Below are 16276 nucleotides of genomic sequence, written 5' to 3'. Positions count from 1 at the left end.
TTTTTGCTAATTACATAAAAGTTAATACAGATTATTATTATGATTGTATATTAATAATAATAATAATAATAATAATAATAATCATAATAATTGACCATACCGCGTTCCATCAGCGATACTGTGCGTTGATATTATTGTCATAAATATACTGATGATAAATATATAATCAATGGCAGTATAAAGTTTTATGCCTCGTTGTATTTCTTGTTATAAAACATCATTGCTGAAACCTGTCCTATATTTTGTGTTGCAGTGCAGATTGGCAGATTCACATGCACTTCCGGCGAGCTCGCGTCTCACCGGAAACAGAAAAATAAAAAAAGAAGCAGAAAAAACAAAAGCGCCTACGAAGCAGGACCGTCAAAACATAAACAGTGCAGCACGACCATAGTCGTGAGCTTCAACAGCGGTGTTTTTTGGATGGTCAGTAAGAGATCCGAGGACACATGTCTCCAATGTGCAGTGCGTTTGTTTGCGCTTGAGCCCCAAAGGAAAAGCTGCGCAGAGATTAACAAGTGCTGAGACTTGAGGCCTGTAGCAGAGGTAACACTGCTCTCCATTTTCTACAATCGATCAGTGTGTTTACATGTTGTCAGCTTCAGCCTGGACTCATAACACATCCACTGACCCCTTGTGTTTGTCGCGCACGACATACCGCGCGATATTTGCTGTACTTTCAATCGTCTGCATTTATTTTCTCTTTGTTTACAATATAGACATTGCTTGCCTGCAAAATAAGAGTCGTGCGACTGCAAAACTAGCCAGCAGCGTTTGTGTTTTGACCAGGGTAATGTCACAAAATCAATGCTAAGATTAATTAGCGCACTAGCTAGTCGAAGGCAGGCAGTTTAGTGCGCATCGCCAAGTTGTTATGTTGCACGGCCAGTAATGCACGAGCTGTGCCAAGCTGCTATCTTGTGTGCAGGACGGCTCAGGGTAAAGTCTTGGTTATTACGTATTTACATGGTCAGTTATTCGTTAAATAAACTTGTTTTATCAGCTTTAGTCATTTCTATGACTGGAAGGTCAGCACATTCAATACGTTAATAATGTGACATTTTAATTTGTGTGCAGTTTAACAGCATCCATTTCCATCTGTGATCTGTAATACATTTCTTTGAAAGCATTTTACTGTTTGTATTAATGCAAAATCAAGATGTAATGTATTGTTTCGAATGAAATGGTCAATTTTCTTAGACTGTTTTGTTGGTGGCAATATTACTATAATGTAATGTATGGTTAATCCTTCTGTATTATTTTGTCATTTAAGGGTCTCTTCTGTCAGAAGAGGTGGTCAGAATGAGTGAAACAGATGGTAAAGCCAGTGTCCCAAATGGTAAGAGCATGTTTATCTTGAACACCACCTATTTGTCATCTTTTAATTCTATTGGAAATCATATTTAAAGACTAGTTCTTTTTTTAACCAGGTGGTACTGATGACACAGAACCTGGAGAAGCGGATGCATCTGCAGCGAGGGAGGCCCAGTCCGGTCCTGAGTCAGGTACCGCATGCCATGCACACATAATCCTTTAACTTAAGACAGTGGAGTGAATTGTTGAAATGATTGTAACAATAACAGATTTTTATTGTGTGTGTATGTATATACTATATAGACGGTTTCAGCAATAATAACATAAACAAGCGGCTGTCGCGGTCCGCACGTAACTTCAGGTAAACTCCGCAAATAATACATAACAACAAAGTACTTTAAACGTAGTTTATTTATATAACAAGCAAAAAAAACAACACATAGATTACCTAGGAAACCAAAACATGTGTTATTTTCGACGAGGCATTTGTTCAAGAGATCAGTTTAGCAACTAGTCAAAACGAAACCGGAAGTAAGGTTCGGATCCAGACGTGTATCACGTGCATCAGATGAAACCGTCTATATATACTATATATATAGCCACACACACACACACACACACACACACACACACACACACACACACACACACACACACACACACACATATGAAGAACTCTGATGCAAAGCTACTAAACGCCATCAAAAATTATATCATGAAATTAACCGGATGCTCTCAGCATGTTCAACAAATATTTTTGCTTCACATCCGTGTAATCCCACCGTCAGGTCATTCAAAAAATACTATTTTGTTGGCAGAATCCATTAAAGGTGCTGTTTTTCGTGATCCCATTTTCCAAACTCCAGTTTGTGCGTAATGTTGGTGATAGCGCATTAAAAAAAAACTACACTAGCCAACATTTGAAGTGGATCAAAACTTTCATAAATGTCTTTCTCAAAATTTTGAACAATACCCGTTCTTGTCCTAGGACAACTTTGATGAACTTTTATGATCCACTTCAAATATTGACTAGTGTATGAAGCTAGCGCCAACATTTTATTTGTTCTCTTTTTATCACCTCTCAAATATAGGTAGGTTCCATGAATACCAAATTTTGAGGCTGAAATAATTGCGTTTGTGACACTTGATAGAGATCAGATTCCGAGCAATCATCAAAACATACACAGAGTTTGAACTGTTCCCCCTAACGTGATACTTCCTGGTTTTATAATTTGGGAAACAGCCCCATAGGTGTATACATGGATATCAGCTGACGTCACTCACTTGTCTTCCGCCATTTTAAGGACTTGAAGTGGTCGCAAAAGAACTAGAAGCTATGCCTTCAATATGCTGTGAGCATCAAAATCGCTATTTTAACAACACTAAGAAGGCTCAACACAACATGATAATTTGCTCGAAGTATCGCCTATGTCTCTACACGTGAACTCGAGCATTGAGAACATTGTTTGTGAACAAAGAGTTAACTAAAAAGAAGGTTTTGAACAACTGACTTTGGATGATTTGGTGTCCACTCGCCGCCTTCTTCCCAGTCAAGATGTATCGATCTCCAATTGCGACGTAAGGAGGGAGGATTGTAAAGATTGATATTTCCTAAAGCATATTTCCATAAAAATGCACGGATAATTCGTTGTTTTGTCGTAAGTGAAAAACAATATTGACCTTCTAGTTGAAAAAGGAGCCTCATATGAGATTCATTCATTCCCCTTCGGAAATCGATTATTTACGTCTGGCAGAGATGACAAGAGGACATCATTACAGCCAAAGTCAGTTGTACAAAACCTTTCTTTTTAGTAAACTCTGTGTACACAAACAATGTTCTCAATGCTCGCGTTCATGTGTAGAGATCCAGGTGATACTTCGAGCAAAGTTTCATGTTGTGTCGCGCCCTCTTATGTTGTAAAATAGCGGTAGTTCGGTAGCAGCGGACAGCGGCTGGAAGAACGCATCAGGGATCGAGAAGCCATCACACCCTAACCAAGATATATTTTTTAAAGTAGCGTTTATTTTCATGACAGTCGAGATGCGACATGTTGTCTTTCGTAGCCCTTTACTGTATCCGTAAGAATCATAGACAGTAAAAGATAAGAAATCCGTAAATCGTAGCAAGGTAGCCAATGCTTGTCAATAACCTACTGGTACTCGGTAGGTCCTAAAGATGGCAGCATGATGTAAAAGGTCACGTGACTGAAATCCATCTATAATAGCGGAAATACGGATTGGCGGAAAAACTCGCCATTGGCGGGGAAGTGTTAAATATAGTGCGTTTGTCTGTTTTTTTCTTGATTAAGGGGGCACACCAAAATTTTTAAACGTGGCTGAAAACATCAGATGGACGCCGACCGTAGGCACTTTCCAGCTTTTTTCGGCTAAACACTTTGGTTGCAGTGATAGTGTGATACTCAAATCAACTTTTTATTTTGGGCTCTGCTTCACACAGTGCCGTCCCACAGTCACCTTCTCAGGGTTTATTTCTCAATAATAAGCCTCTGACCTTAAATTATTACTAGTTATGCACCGATACAAAATCTCTGTGCCCAATATTGTTGTTTGATTACTTGGAACGACGTCTGTTATACTGAAAGATACCGATAGTTTTGCTTTTTACTCCTTGTTTCCAATTATGATGCTGTGAACTTCTGGAAGTACAGAGCATACAAATTGCAATATTGTCACTGCCACAATTGAAAATAATTACACCGCATGATTTCTGATGCATTTTCCACCTCTTTTTGATTACCAGGACATAATCTGCCCTGATCATTGGCTGTTTTTAAACAATAAGCCAATGTCTGATAGTGGGAAAAATTTGCTTTATCTACCGATACCGATTATAGGCCGATACATCGGTGCCCCCAAACCCTAATTTTTCTACTTATTTGCAGACGCTCATCCAAAGCGACTTATGGTGCATTACAAAGTAAACATTTTATCAGTATTTGTATTCCCTGGAATGGACCCATGACCTTTTGCTCTGCTAACCCAACCAGTCGAGCTACAAAAACACTTTACATGCTGCAAACAATATGTGTATATATACTTTTTAATGTTTGTATTATGTGGATAATCGAGTCATTTTGACCCCATATAAATCAGCAGTGCTCTCTCTCGACAGAAAATCTGAGTTCAGCCCCAGAGGTCGGTGAGGGGGGTGAAGAGCGCCCAGTGGCCGATTCCGAGCAGAAGCAGGGAACGGGAGAAGAAGAGGACACGGACAGCATGGACGGCAGTGGACTTTACTCCCTGACAGAGGACGGTGAGCGAGAGAGTGAAGGAGGAGGGCAGAGAGAGAAAAGAAAAGATGAAGGTAAAAGATCTGCCAGGAAGAGAAACCGGCCCAGCGGGGGAGCCACGCGGCACTCATCTAGTTCCGATGAGGACGATGATGATGATGAGGAAGAGGAAGAAGAGGAGGAGGACGTCGAGGAAGAAGATGAGCAAGCCATGGAGGCGTGGTTGGGAGCGGACCTGTGCGACCTGAGTCGGCCTTCATGGCGCGCCGTTCCCTCGCTGCGTGCCCGAGAGATCGGACGCAATTCTCAGCAGTTTGTGAGGAGGGTGTGTGGGGCACGGGGTCTGGTGCAGAGGCTGGAACTGCAGGGCCGTCTGGAGAGACACTCGGGATGCGTGAACACCCTCCACTTTAACCCCTCTGGCACTCGCCTGGCCTCTGGCAGCGACGACCTTCGCGTGGTGATCTGGGACTGGGCTCGCAGAACGGCTGAGCTGGAGTTTGACAGCGGCCATAAGAGCAACGTTTTTCAGGTAAGTTAACGCTACAGATGAGATTTTATTTGTGGTTATTACTGGGTTAATCTTTTGAATGTCTGAGTCATATTCCACACCAAAATAAAACAAATGTATTATATTTGTATTAAATGAAATTTAGTGCTATAAGGCCTGTGTCCGGTTGCATAAACTCTTTAAACTAGCTGATCTCGTTTCAATCTGAAAAGCAAGACTGATTAGCCCTAACTAATTTTTTAGTTGGTCAGACTAGTTCTTAAGACACATGCCATGTCCAAAACCGCTTCCTATCTCCTATATAGTGCAGTATATAATGAACAGCTTCATTCCCTACATCGTTACTTTTTACCCACAATGCACTCTGATTTTGAGGGTACATTTGATGTAAACTTGCTCAATCGCTATTTCCTATGATATGTCAGTGTGATGTCAATGGCAGTGTAAGTTATTTTCAGTTGAGACAGCTCCTTATCGGTGTATATTTGTGGTTGGACAGAAAGTGGATCCATTGAAAAAAAAAAGGATCTTTACATTCATCCAATGCATCTTCTTCCCTCTGCATTTTTCCCCAGGCAAAGTTTCTTCCACACAGCGGTGACTCCACGCTGGCCATGTGTGCCAGAGACGGACAGATCAGAGTGGCTGAGCTTTCTGCCACACAGCGCTGCAAAAACACCAAAAGAGTCGCCCAGCACAAAGGTGCAGCCCATAAGGTATAAATAACTGCACAGTTAACAGGTAAACCTTAAAAGTCAAAGCTGTTAAACCTCACATGAGCTTTCATTTTCAATACTTTCTATACAACAGTCTGTTTTTTTTGTGTGTGTGAGAGAGAGTTTATGTGAGAAGGCAACCTTATAAAACACATTTATACCACGCGTCTGTTGAATGCTTTATTCTGATTGGTTGAGAAATGTTCCATGGGTGTTGATTATTTTTCAATAACCGCCCACCTAACCTTCAAAATGTCTTAAAAATAGGCACCAGAGCATTTTTTTTGGTAACCGTGGTATAAGCGGAATGTTTGGTCCTTTGAAATTATAGAAAATAATGCACACCCGCGGTGTAACATAACCACCTTGGGTGTGCATTATTTTCTTATAATTCAACAGCCCGTCGTCAGTTATTCCTTACTTACACCCTTACATTCAGTAATATAACATTTATATTCTTACAGCATTTTTACATGCACAGTCACTCCATATAGGGTAATTCTCATGAAATCCAGATTTAGAAGGTGTGCAGCATCAGATTTTTTAAAAAGCCATTGAAGCCAATTTTTTTGCACATATAAGTTTAAGGTCTGAACTTACTAAAACCATTTTTTTTAGAGGATTTAAAAAATATTTCCTCTAGAATTATTTGGTTTTTTTTTTAGATTCATTATCAAAATTATTATTATTACCGCAACATGATATTACCGGTACCTGAAATATATGCATTTACAAACTCATGTTTCGGTAATGAGAACCAAAAAGTTTCCACTTTTATCTGGAGAGAAAAATAAGAACTGCTTACCTGGTAGCCATCTTGAGTGTCAGTCAATTATGTCCCTTCCAAATTTTTTTTTTTGGAAATGTTAGTTCCTTGAGGGCTTAAACAATGATTGAAAATTGTTGCGGAGGATGAGAAAATTGGTCTTGGACGCATTTATATTCCTTATTATTGTCTCTACATTTACCAGTGATCACCAAATACCACATGTTTCTTTAATGTAAATGTTTATAGTATAACATACACTGAAGCGTTTTATTTTTTAGATTTTTTAATTATAAATATTTACTTGTCAAAGAACCCAAATCCAGTCATGGACACATTGCGGTAATGAAAATTTTACTCTTAAATGTGAGGGGAAAAAATTGGTTTGAAATCGTGTGCAAAATAGTACATGAAGAGATGTTTGTAACTGTATGCTTCTTATTTTGATAGCATTTACATTTTTATCAAAATGTTTTTTATGACACCTCATAAGTCTAATTTCGCGAGAATCACCCTATCGAGTTTATCATAGTTATTACAATAAGTAACAACTTTTATCATGTTTATTATGAGAGATGACAGTGAAAGCGTTTTAAATGATGTAAGATGTTTGTTGCTCTTTCAGCTGGCACTGGACCCAGACTCCCCCTGCTCTTTTCTCTCCGCTGGTGAAGACGCTGTGGTGTTCGGCATTGACCTGCGTTTGGACAGACCTGCCAAGTGAGTGGAAAGCCAGATCACAAACAGCCCTGATATTTAAAAGAGAAACACTTGTTAACAGTGGCAGGCATTAGATAACCTACAGAGAGTTGTGTCAGCAACCAGATGAGTCAGTGGGAGCATCTGTCACAGCTCTGATGGTATTAAATTGTTTAACCAACAGCGGGGCTTCTAGTTCAGCTATTTTTATCAAGTGTGAGCAACGGTGGTGATTCACTTCAACAAGCTCGTTCACTGACCAATCATAAAAATGTGTGAAAACCTAGCTAGCAAGTCATTTTTCTGTCATTTATGTTTTTCTAAAGGTGCATTGTGTAACTTTTAGAAGAATCAGAAATGCAATATAATGTAAATAACTATATTATTAATGGTGTATAAAGACTTTACATAATGAACTGTATTGTTTTTATTACCTTAGAATGAGCCATTTTTATCTGCATACACCCTTACATGGAAGTTGGATAAACTCCTCTGTGGAGCGCATTTTGTCCCTATGTTGTCTCAGACCATGACATGTTTGTCCTGTGGCGGCTAATGTAGCTTCTCTATGCGTTTCAAAATGGAGAGGAGAGCTGTTTACTGAGCCGTTAGTTGTTATTCACAATCTCACCACTAGATGCTGCTAAAAATCTAGACAGTGGATGTGTCTAAAATGTGCACATTTTTATTATTCTTGTTATTTAAAAATACAACTTTTTTACCTACTTTAAAAAAAAGTGCTTATTGTTAGCTCCTAAGGCAAAACATTGAATCCTTTTGGATAAAAGCGTTTGCTAATCAAAAAAATTGTTATTTCACATCTTCTCATGAATGCGTTTTATATTCCTCACAATCCTTTCTCTTTGCTGAACTGTAATAATGGCAGCAAAGCCAAAAATAACATGGATGAAACTAGAATCCCAAAAACGTTACTGACATCATAGAAAAAGGAAGAAATAAATTAGTTTATTGAATTATTATAGGTGTACATATACTATGCATATTGTTAGAGAATGGTATTTGCTTTTCTGTACATAGTGGTGCTGAACTGATGTGTCTCTTAACTTTGTTAACTTGTAGCAAACTGGTAGTGGTGAAGGACGGTGAAAAGAAAGTGGGGCTGTACACCATTTACGTGAATCCTGCTAACACGCATCACTTTGCGGTCGGCGGCAGAGACCAGTATGTCAGGTGAGGCAAACACCTTCACGGACGTTTCTACAGTTTAGTCATCACCCTGTAGCGCTCACTCTTTCTCTCTGTTATTGTTTTTATATGTGCCAGGATCTATGACCAGAGAAAGATCAATGAAAGTGACAATAACGGGGTCCTGAAGAAATTTTGTCCCTCATCCTTGGTGTCCAGCGAATCCAAAACAAATATCACATGTTTAGTGTACAGCCATGACGGCACAGGTAAGCACACTCTTTGGGGGTGTTTACACAACTTTTTCAATCAAAAGTTTTATTGTGATTTGGCTGTCTGTTTACACGACAACCATATTCTTGAAACCGGAAACTTTGAAAATGGGTTTCAAAGTGCACGTTTGTGAGGCACCGTTTTGTTGTTTCCATTTAAACTTGAATCTGTGAACAGGTGCCATCAGAACAATAATCGATATCAATATATTTCAAGGTTTATTTTTTCAATAACGGTTATAAGGTTTCTAAACACATTTCCGATATTGCATTATAATTTACAGTGTGTACATGTCACGTCTAAAACCGCGTGTTTAACGCATGTCAAGGCGCTTCTTTTTTCCAAAGCATGCTCTCTTGGTGTCTTTCGTAGCTAAGCAACAATAAGCCGCGCCCTCCGGGACGGCGAGGAAAATGCCTGATCGGATTTAAATAGTTCATCTGTACTTCACGTCGAATCGTATCACTCTCACCATGCGGTCAATAAATCTGGTTGGGATAAGTTTGTATCAAGTCACCGCTTCCGCATTCTTTGCAGTTTATCCCAAGGCTTTTTTTGCAATCATACCGTTACCGGGTGAAATGGTCAAGTAGATCAATAGACATTTTGGCCATATCGTCCAGCCCTAGTCTGTAAGCATGCAAAACAACAATGGTCTACAGGACCGTGTTACTGAATTTATTATCGCTTCTCCAAAAAAGTTTACAAAGTTTTATCACTTTGTGTCCACACTCGCTTGTAATAATAAACCTACCGCATCGTCCGTCTACTCTAAACCAAGCAGCTTGATGCTTTCGCCATCATTCTGTAAAGAATGCCCATGTGTGCAGACGTGAAGTGTTTTTTTATCAAGTAACTTTCCCTATCTACTGGCTTGGCACATGTAATACATACTTTTAGTGGATTTTGTGCATTCGTGTAAATCCGGATGTTTTTGACAGGGCTGTCAAATGTGTGTTTTCTCAAAGGAGAAACTTTTCTGTTTTTGCTACATTGTTGTCGTGTACACACGGCCTTAAACGCATGTAGCCTCTCAGATCGTGGCTTTTATTTGGTTTGCATAGATTTTGCTTGAATAAAAAAAATTATAATAAAATTTGATGCGTGTCATGGTTTAATTGTTTTTTAGAGCTGCTGGCAAGTTACAACGATGAGGACATTTACCTGTTTGACTCCAGCCACAGTGATGGGGCAGACTATCGCAGAAGATACAAGGGTCACCGCAATAACGCCACAGGTACATGCATCTCAAACCTACAGGGAAAACAAAACTGTAAGCTCTCATGAAATATCAATATAAAATATCAAGACCAGCCAATAAGGATCGGTGACATTACATTTTTGCATCTGGCATATGTGCGTTTTATGGGCACACCTATGACCTTGGTGTTGCCAGTACCATGTGAGCATAAGGAACATGTGTAACCAAACGGGTTGTATTATTTAATGCATCTTTTAACTATTTCTTCTTTCGCTCTGTTAATGTCTAATGCTGAATCAGTGAAGGGAGTGAACTTCTACGGACCCTGTAGTGAGTTTGTTGTCAGTGGCAGTGACTGTGGACACATCTACCTATGGGACAAGAACTCTGCTCGTGTGGTGCAATTTATGGAGGGAGACAGGGGTGGAGTGGTAAGACACTGTTACATCTCAATTACTTCTGCCACGAGATTGTGTCTGTATCAGCTAGTTTAGGATCACATCATTTCAGTTGTGTAATGATTTTTTAAAGAAAAAAAAAAAGATTTTTGAAAAACACTTTTGGGGTGAGTACCAAAACAAACTTGTAGCCAATCAGCAGTAAGGTGCGTGTCTACTAACCAACATCGTTGCCTGGGTTGCGTATGTGTGGGGTGGGTCTATCAACAGAAGGTCCAGATTATATTGGGGTAGAGGCGTGTTTGTTTAGGTGATTTCAATTATCAACATTGGCTTTCAGAGATCATGCAACCCGCCTTTAAATGTCTCAATATAACGAAGGCCTAGTCATGGCTTAATCTAATCCATGTCCGGTCAACCACACCAAAATAAACTAAACTCAAAGTGCCTTAGATTTATAAAGCATGTCATAAGCTATCCATGTTGTTTATGCAGAAATCTGAGATGATTTACATAAGATTAACATTTGAATGTATTTGGCGTACACTTTTATTTAAAACGACTCCTGGTGCTTTACAGAGTTATGGGCATTTTGCATGGTACTTGGCAACCGCGAGTGACTAGTTCACTTTTAATAGGAGACGTGCAGAAAGCGGCAAAACGTGGCCGTGCACCCAAAATCCTGCTCTTTTCGTGGACATGGCTCTTCACGACAGGCGCCGTTGAAGTTAAACATATTTGCACTAAATGTTGCACAAAACGCTTCCACTACACAAGAAAAGCTTAAGCCGCATGGCAGTTTCGCCTCTTGCTGCGTATCGTGTGAAATGCCCATTAACATTTCAACTACAGGAACACTATCCTATAATTACTTGCCCAATTAAATTGACATACTTCTCTATTCAGGTGAACTGTCTGGAGCCACATCCACATCTCCCAGGTTTGGCCACAAGTGGTCTAGATCATGATGTGAAACTTTGGGCCCCCACCGCTGAGAATCCCACCACACTGAAGGGACTTAAAGATGTGCGTATCCCACAACAGATGTACGTCACGCTTGTAGTTGACATAGCACATGAAATGTAATGGTTGTATACTTTTCGTTCAGGCAATGAAGAAGAACAAACGAGAGCGTGATGAAGACAGCGTTCGTCACGGCGACCAGTATGACACACAGCTGCTCTGGTTCCTGATGAGACACATGAGAAACCGAAGACCTCAGCGAGTAAGTAATAGCCATTTACGTGACATCGCACAATAGACAGGGTTCCCACGGATCAAGGAATTTCTGGAATATCATGGAATTTTATTTTTCAGACATTGAAAGTCAGGGAATTTTATATTTTTTGTCCCAAGTCTTGGAATATCAGGGATTTTGTTTGTTGCTTTAAAGGGACTCTCCACTTTTTTTGATAATATGCTCATTTTTCAGCTCCCCTTTAGTTAAACATTTGATTCTTAGCGTTTTGGAATCTATTCAGCCAATCTCCATGCTGTCCCTACCACTTTTAGCATAGCTTAGCACAATCCATTGAATCTGATTAGACCATTAGCATTTCGATATTTTTCCTATTTAAAACTTGACTCTTCTGTAGTAACATTGTGTAATAAAGTCCTTGATTATAACTAGGGCTGCAACTAACGATTATTTTAATAATTGATTAATCTGTAGATTATTTTTCGATTAATTGATTAATCCGATAATAAAAAGCATTAATTTCCAACTCTTTATTCAAAAACTGAACTGAAAACTTCAGAAAGTGCACAAACATGATGTTCCTTGAACATCCCTGAGCTTTTAAAGTAATAATAATAAAATAAAATAAAAAACGACTAATACAAATAACATACACATCTATGCTTTACATTTGCCAAATCTTAATGAGATATATTCTCAAACAGAAACAAGATTATTTTTATTACCCCATTGGCAGATAATTTTGCTTGTTTTAAGCAAACAATCACTTTTTTTTTTTCAGAAAACAAGACAAGATTTATTTTGCCATTTTCTTGTTTAGTAAATGCATCTTGATCTGAATTGCAAACTTGTGTGACAGCTGTCCAGCTCTCAGAGAGATAAAGAGAGAGAGAGATAGTTCCTTGTTATTAAGACATGTAGACTGGCATTGATCATGCTTTTAAACAAAACAAGCAAGCAACATGCAATGCATTCTATGTCCGTCATTCTAAAGTCTATTTTGCATCTTTTAGTTTGTTAACAGAATGGGTTCACTTCGCTCCACATTAAACTCAAATATTTTTTAATATTCAAAAATCTCTGTGTCGTGCAACACAACGAATCGATTATGAAATTTGTTGCAACGCTATCAGTAATCTATTTTTATCGATTTGATCGATTCGTTGTTGCAGCCCTAATTATTACGGCAGTTTGAGAGTATAGATCCTAGCCATATCTGCCTAGAAAATCACAACTTTTAATTTTCTGTCGGTCTTAGCACATGATGAAACTACAGAAGAGTCATATTTGAAAGAGGAAAATATCGAAACTCTTTGGTTATTTTTTTAGCGTGATGCTAATGGTCTAATCAGATTCAATGAATTATGCTAGGCTATGCTAAAAGTGGAACCGCCAGACCGGAGATCAGCTGAATGGATTAAGACGGTAAAAGTCAAATGTTTAACTCTAGGGGAGCTGGAAAATGAGCATATTTTCAAAAAAGTGGAGTGTCCCTTTAAATTTTATTTTCCATTTATCTAAATGTAATCCACTTGTTAACTTGTGGTGTAATACCATTTGCGGATCCAGGCCTCCTTCAATTTACACAGCTGCTTATTGTTTATATTAATTTCATGCATTTATGCTATCTTTTATAAACTCACTGTGTACACTACATTATCCAGGCTCACTGAATCCAGGACATAAGTCATGGAAATTCAATCTTTTAGTCAGTGAAAGTCAGGGAATTTGACTTGTAGTATTGATTTATATATCGACTTACCTGAGCTTAGATCTTAACCTTTTCAAGTTTTCAAACTTCAATGAAAACCTGTAATAAAGTACATTTAAAACGATTTCCTCATTTCTTTTGTCCTTCACAGACCCGACGAGGAGAAGGAGGAGGAGAAGGCGACACAGACGAATCTTGGAGCTCGCCAGATTCCTCAGATGAAGAAGATGGAGGGCCAGACCATGTGCAGTGCATGTCCTCCTGAGCCACACATACACAACAGACACACACATACACAAACAAACAAACATGCTTTTTGCCATATATTTAAGCACATACATAGTAACACACTGGTACACATTAGACACTTGAAAGGCCAGCAGCAAACACACACACGGCTTTATGCACACACATACACGCAGCGTGAGGGAGAGGTAAACACGTTCTGCTAAATCTGGCTCCACACTCACACAAATAACATCACTGAGGGAAGAAACAATACTAAGATTCATATTTTTGATATGCACCCACACACAACCACTCGCAAACTTTTCACTCCCACTTTTAACAAAGTACAAAATAATGAATCTGTCACTCTTGTGGGCAGCGTTTTGCTGCAGCAGTTGAGGCAGACATGATAAACAATTTTTTTCCTCATCTCTGCTATAATAGAAAGTTTTTCTTTCACATTGATACGTGGTTAGAGTTGACCTCCTACAGATTACTGAGCGGTTGATGCGTGATACTTATTCAACCAACCAGCACCATCCTTGACTGGGCTCATCTGTTTTTGGAGTGAGTTGTTATTTTTGGACTGCAATTTACTTGTCTTTGCATTGCATTGATAGACCATCATCGGTCGCCCACCACCGTCTTGTCTTTGTTCTCTTCTCCTGTGCGTGTGCATTTGCCGAAGCCGGACACAGCAAATCTTCTTGAGGTCAATCATGCTATTAGCTCTGACTGAAGACACAGAAGATGAGCCAGACCGGCTTCGTCTGGTTTCAGAGCTCAGTTCCTCTCTCTCCCATGCTACTGAGTGCACTTTAATCAGGGATCTGCTTTGAGTTTTGAATCTCTAAGACGAGCGTGCGCTTAGGGGGCATGCAGTACTTAATGGATAAAACGTGTTTATTTTGCAAATTAGTTTTTTCCCCAAACTAGTTACGGACTTCAAAGCGAATACAAAGATTTGACACCAGCTTTTTTGGTTTTGGATTTGCACTTGGGTGGAGATACTCGACGGAGTTCCTGAAGAAATTCCTAATGGCGTTCCGTCTAAAATGTACTTCTCCATGGACTGTCATCTTCTAAGCCCTGTCCCTTAGATATTGAATGAAAAGACTATTATGATTTGTGGAATCCACGTTTCTTCCTCTGTCTTTTGTTTGAATGCACATGCTCCAGATCTTTGCCTGACTATCTGGTAAGGGTCAAATGTAGCAGGATGTTCTGCGTTTGTCTAAAGAAGGTTTAAACCCCTGCAACCTGTTTTTTTATATATATATAAAAATGGTGGCTGTTCTTGTCAGTATTGAAATTTTGGAGTTGGTTAAGATAAAACGAGGATAGATCGATGCGACTTGCATATAGGAAAAAACAATTCATTTGAAAATATGGGTGAATGGCAGGGGGGATTGCACTTGTAAGGTATACAATGAGGGGTAAGAAGCTTCAATTCAATCCCCATCTTTCCTTCTTCTTTTGTGAGGGGAATAAATTCTCAACTTTTCTCTTTTTGTATGAGAAGAATAACTTATGATTATTATGACTATATGTATATACAAACATATAGAGATCTATATATATATATATATATAGATATATAAATATTAAAAACCTGTAAAAATCATCTCGAACCATAACTCTTTTAAGGGGTGTTTAAATTCAATTGGTGTTGATACAGAGGTTTATATTGTATAAGACAAATACTTTGAAATGAATGGAAAACATAGCATGTATGTGCATACTACTAATACTGTGCATGTGTATGATGTATACACACACATGCCGTGTTTTTTATTATTTATACACTTTTCTTTCTTTGTTTTTTTCCAACCCTAATTCTCCCTGCAAGCATTAATGTTCAATTTTTTTCTTTTTTCAGTCTCGCTTGTCATCTTACAGTCTGTCCTATGAAATTTTGAGATATTATTTCTCACCGCTGCCTAATATTGTGTTTATTCAGTTCAGTTGAAAACATGTACGATTTGTGCAGTAAAAAAAATATGTTCTGTGTTTCAGACAAGGTGCCTTATTTTTTCAAGTGCCTTCATTTAAATCACAAAGAAAGTTGTGTTTTCTGTGTTACTAGACCTTCATACAAATTGTCATATTAGAATTTATATATAATGCTATTGGAGTAGTTTGTAATAAGGGTGTAACAGATATTTGTTGTCTCCTACAACATTTGTGCAACCAGTGCTTAGAGAGGAAATAAATTGATAAATAATTTATTTCCATTAAATAATTCTTTCCACAAATATACAGCAGAAAAACCCAAGATTACATGGGATGCTAAACAATTAATCGCGATTAATCGTTAGCAGAATAAAAGTTTTTGTTTACATCACATATGTGTGTAAACTGTGTATAATAAATATGTATATATATAAATATGAACACATTCATGTATAATTTTAAGAAAAATTTTTTTATATATTAATTATTTATATTTATATATAATATAAATTATACATAAATATACAAATGTATATACACATGTAAACATTTCTAAAACATATACATGCATGTGTGTACATTTATTTATACATATTTATTATACACAGTTTACACACATATGTGATGTAAACAAAAACTTTTATTCTACTAACGATTAATCGCGATTAATTGTTTAGCATCCCTACTGCGTTCACACCAGATGCGAATTAAGCGAAAAAATTGCGCTATTTGTGCAAAGTTGTACATTTTGAGATAACTCTCTTTATGCGCACGTGAAAAACACGTCATTCGTTCATATCGCGCTGCCAGATGTCTATCACATCTTTGCATTGACTTAACATGTAAGTCCCTCACGCTTAGGGGCGTGCACACCAAAGCTTTTAAAAGCGGCTGAAAATGCCTGGAGGACATTC

General features: G+C 38.3%; 1 protein-coding gene across 1 annotated transcript; it reads left to right on the top strand.

Annotated features, from left to right (window-relative positions):
- Positions 1-297: 297 nt before the first annotated feature.
- Positions 298-15419, top strand: dcaf8 (DDB1 and CUL4 associated factor 8). Its single transcript, XM_065277063.2, has 13 exons — positions 298-543; positions 1271-1336; positions 1428-1502; positions 4445-5094; positions 5649-5789; positions 7181-7275; positions 8335-8445; positions 8539-8669; positions 9803-9910; positions 10175-10305; positions 11179-11298; positions 11381-11497; positions 13333-15419. The coding sequence occupies exons 2-13, from the start codon at positions 1300-1302 to the stop codon at positions 13444-13446; spliced, it is 1830 nt and encodes a 609-aa protein (XP_065133135.1). The 5' UTR covers positions 298-543; positions 1271-1299; the 3' UTR covers positions 13447-15419.
- The last annotated feature ends 857 nt before the right edge of the window (positions 15420-16276 follow it).

The sequence above is a fragment of the Paramisgurnus dabryanus genome, chromosome 6, assembly GCF_030506205.2.
Source record: "Paramisgurnus dabryanus chromosome 6, PD_genome_1.1, whole genome shotgun sequence".
NCBI classification, from domain to species: domain Eukaryota; kingdom Metazoa; phylum Chordata; class Actinopteri; order Cypriniformes; family Cobitidae; genus Paramisgurnus; species Paramisgurnus dabryanus.
The sequence above is the reverse complement of the archived record's forward strand: the minus strand, read 5'-3'. Positions and strand labels throughout refer to the sequence as shown.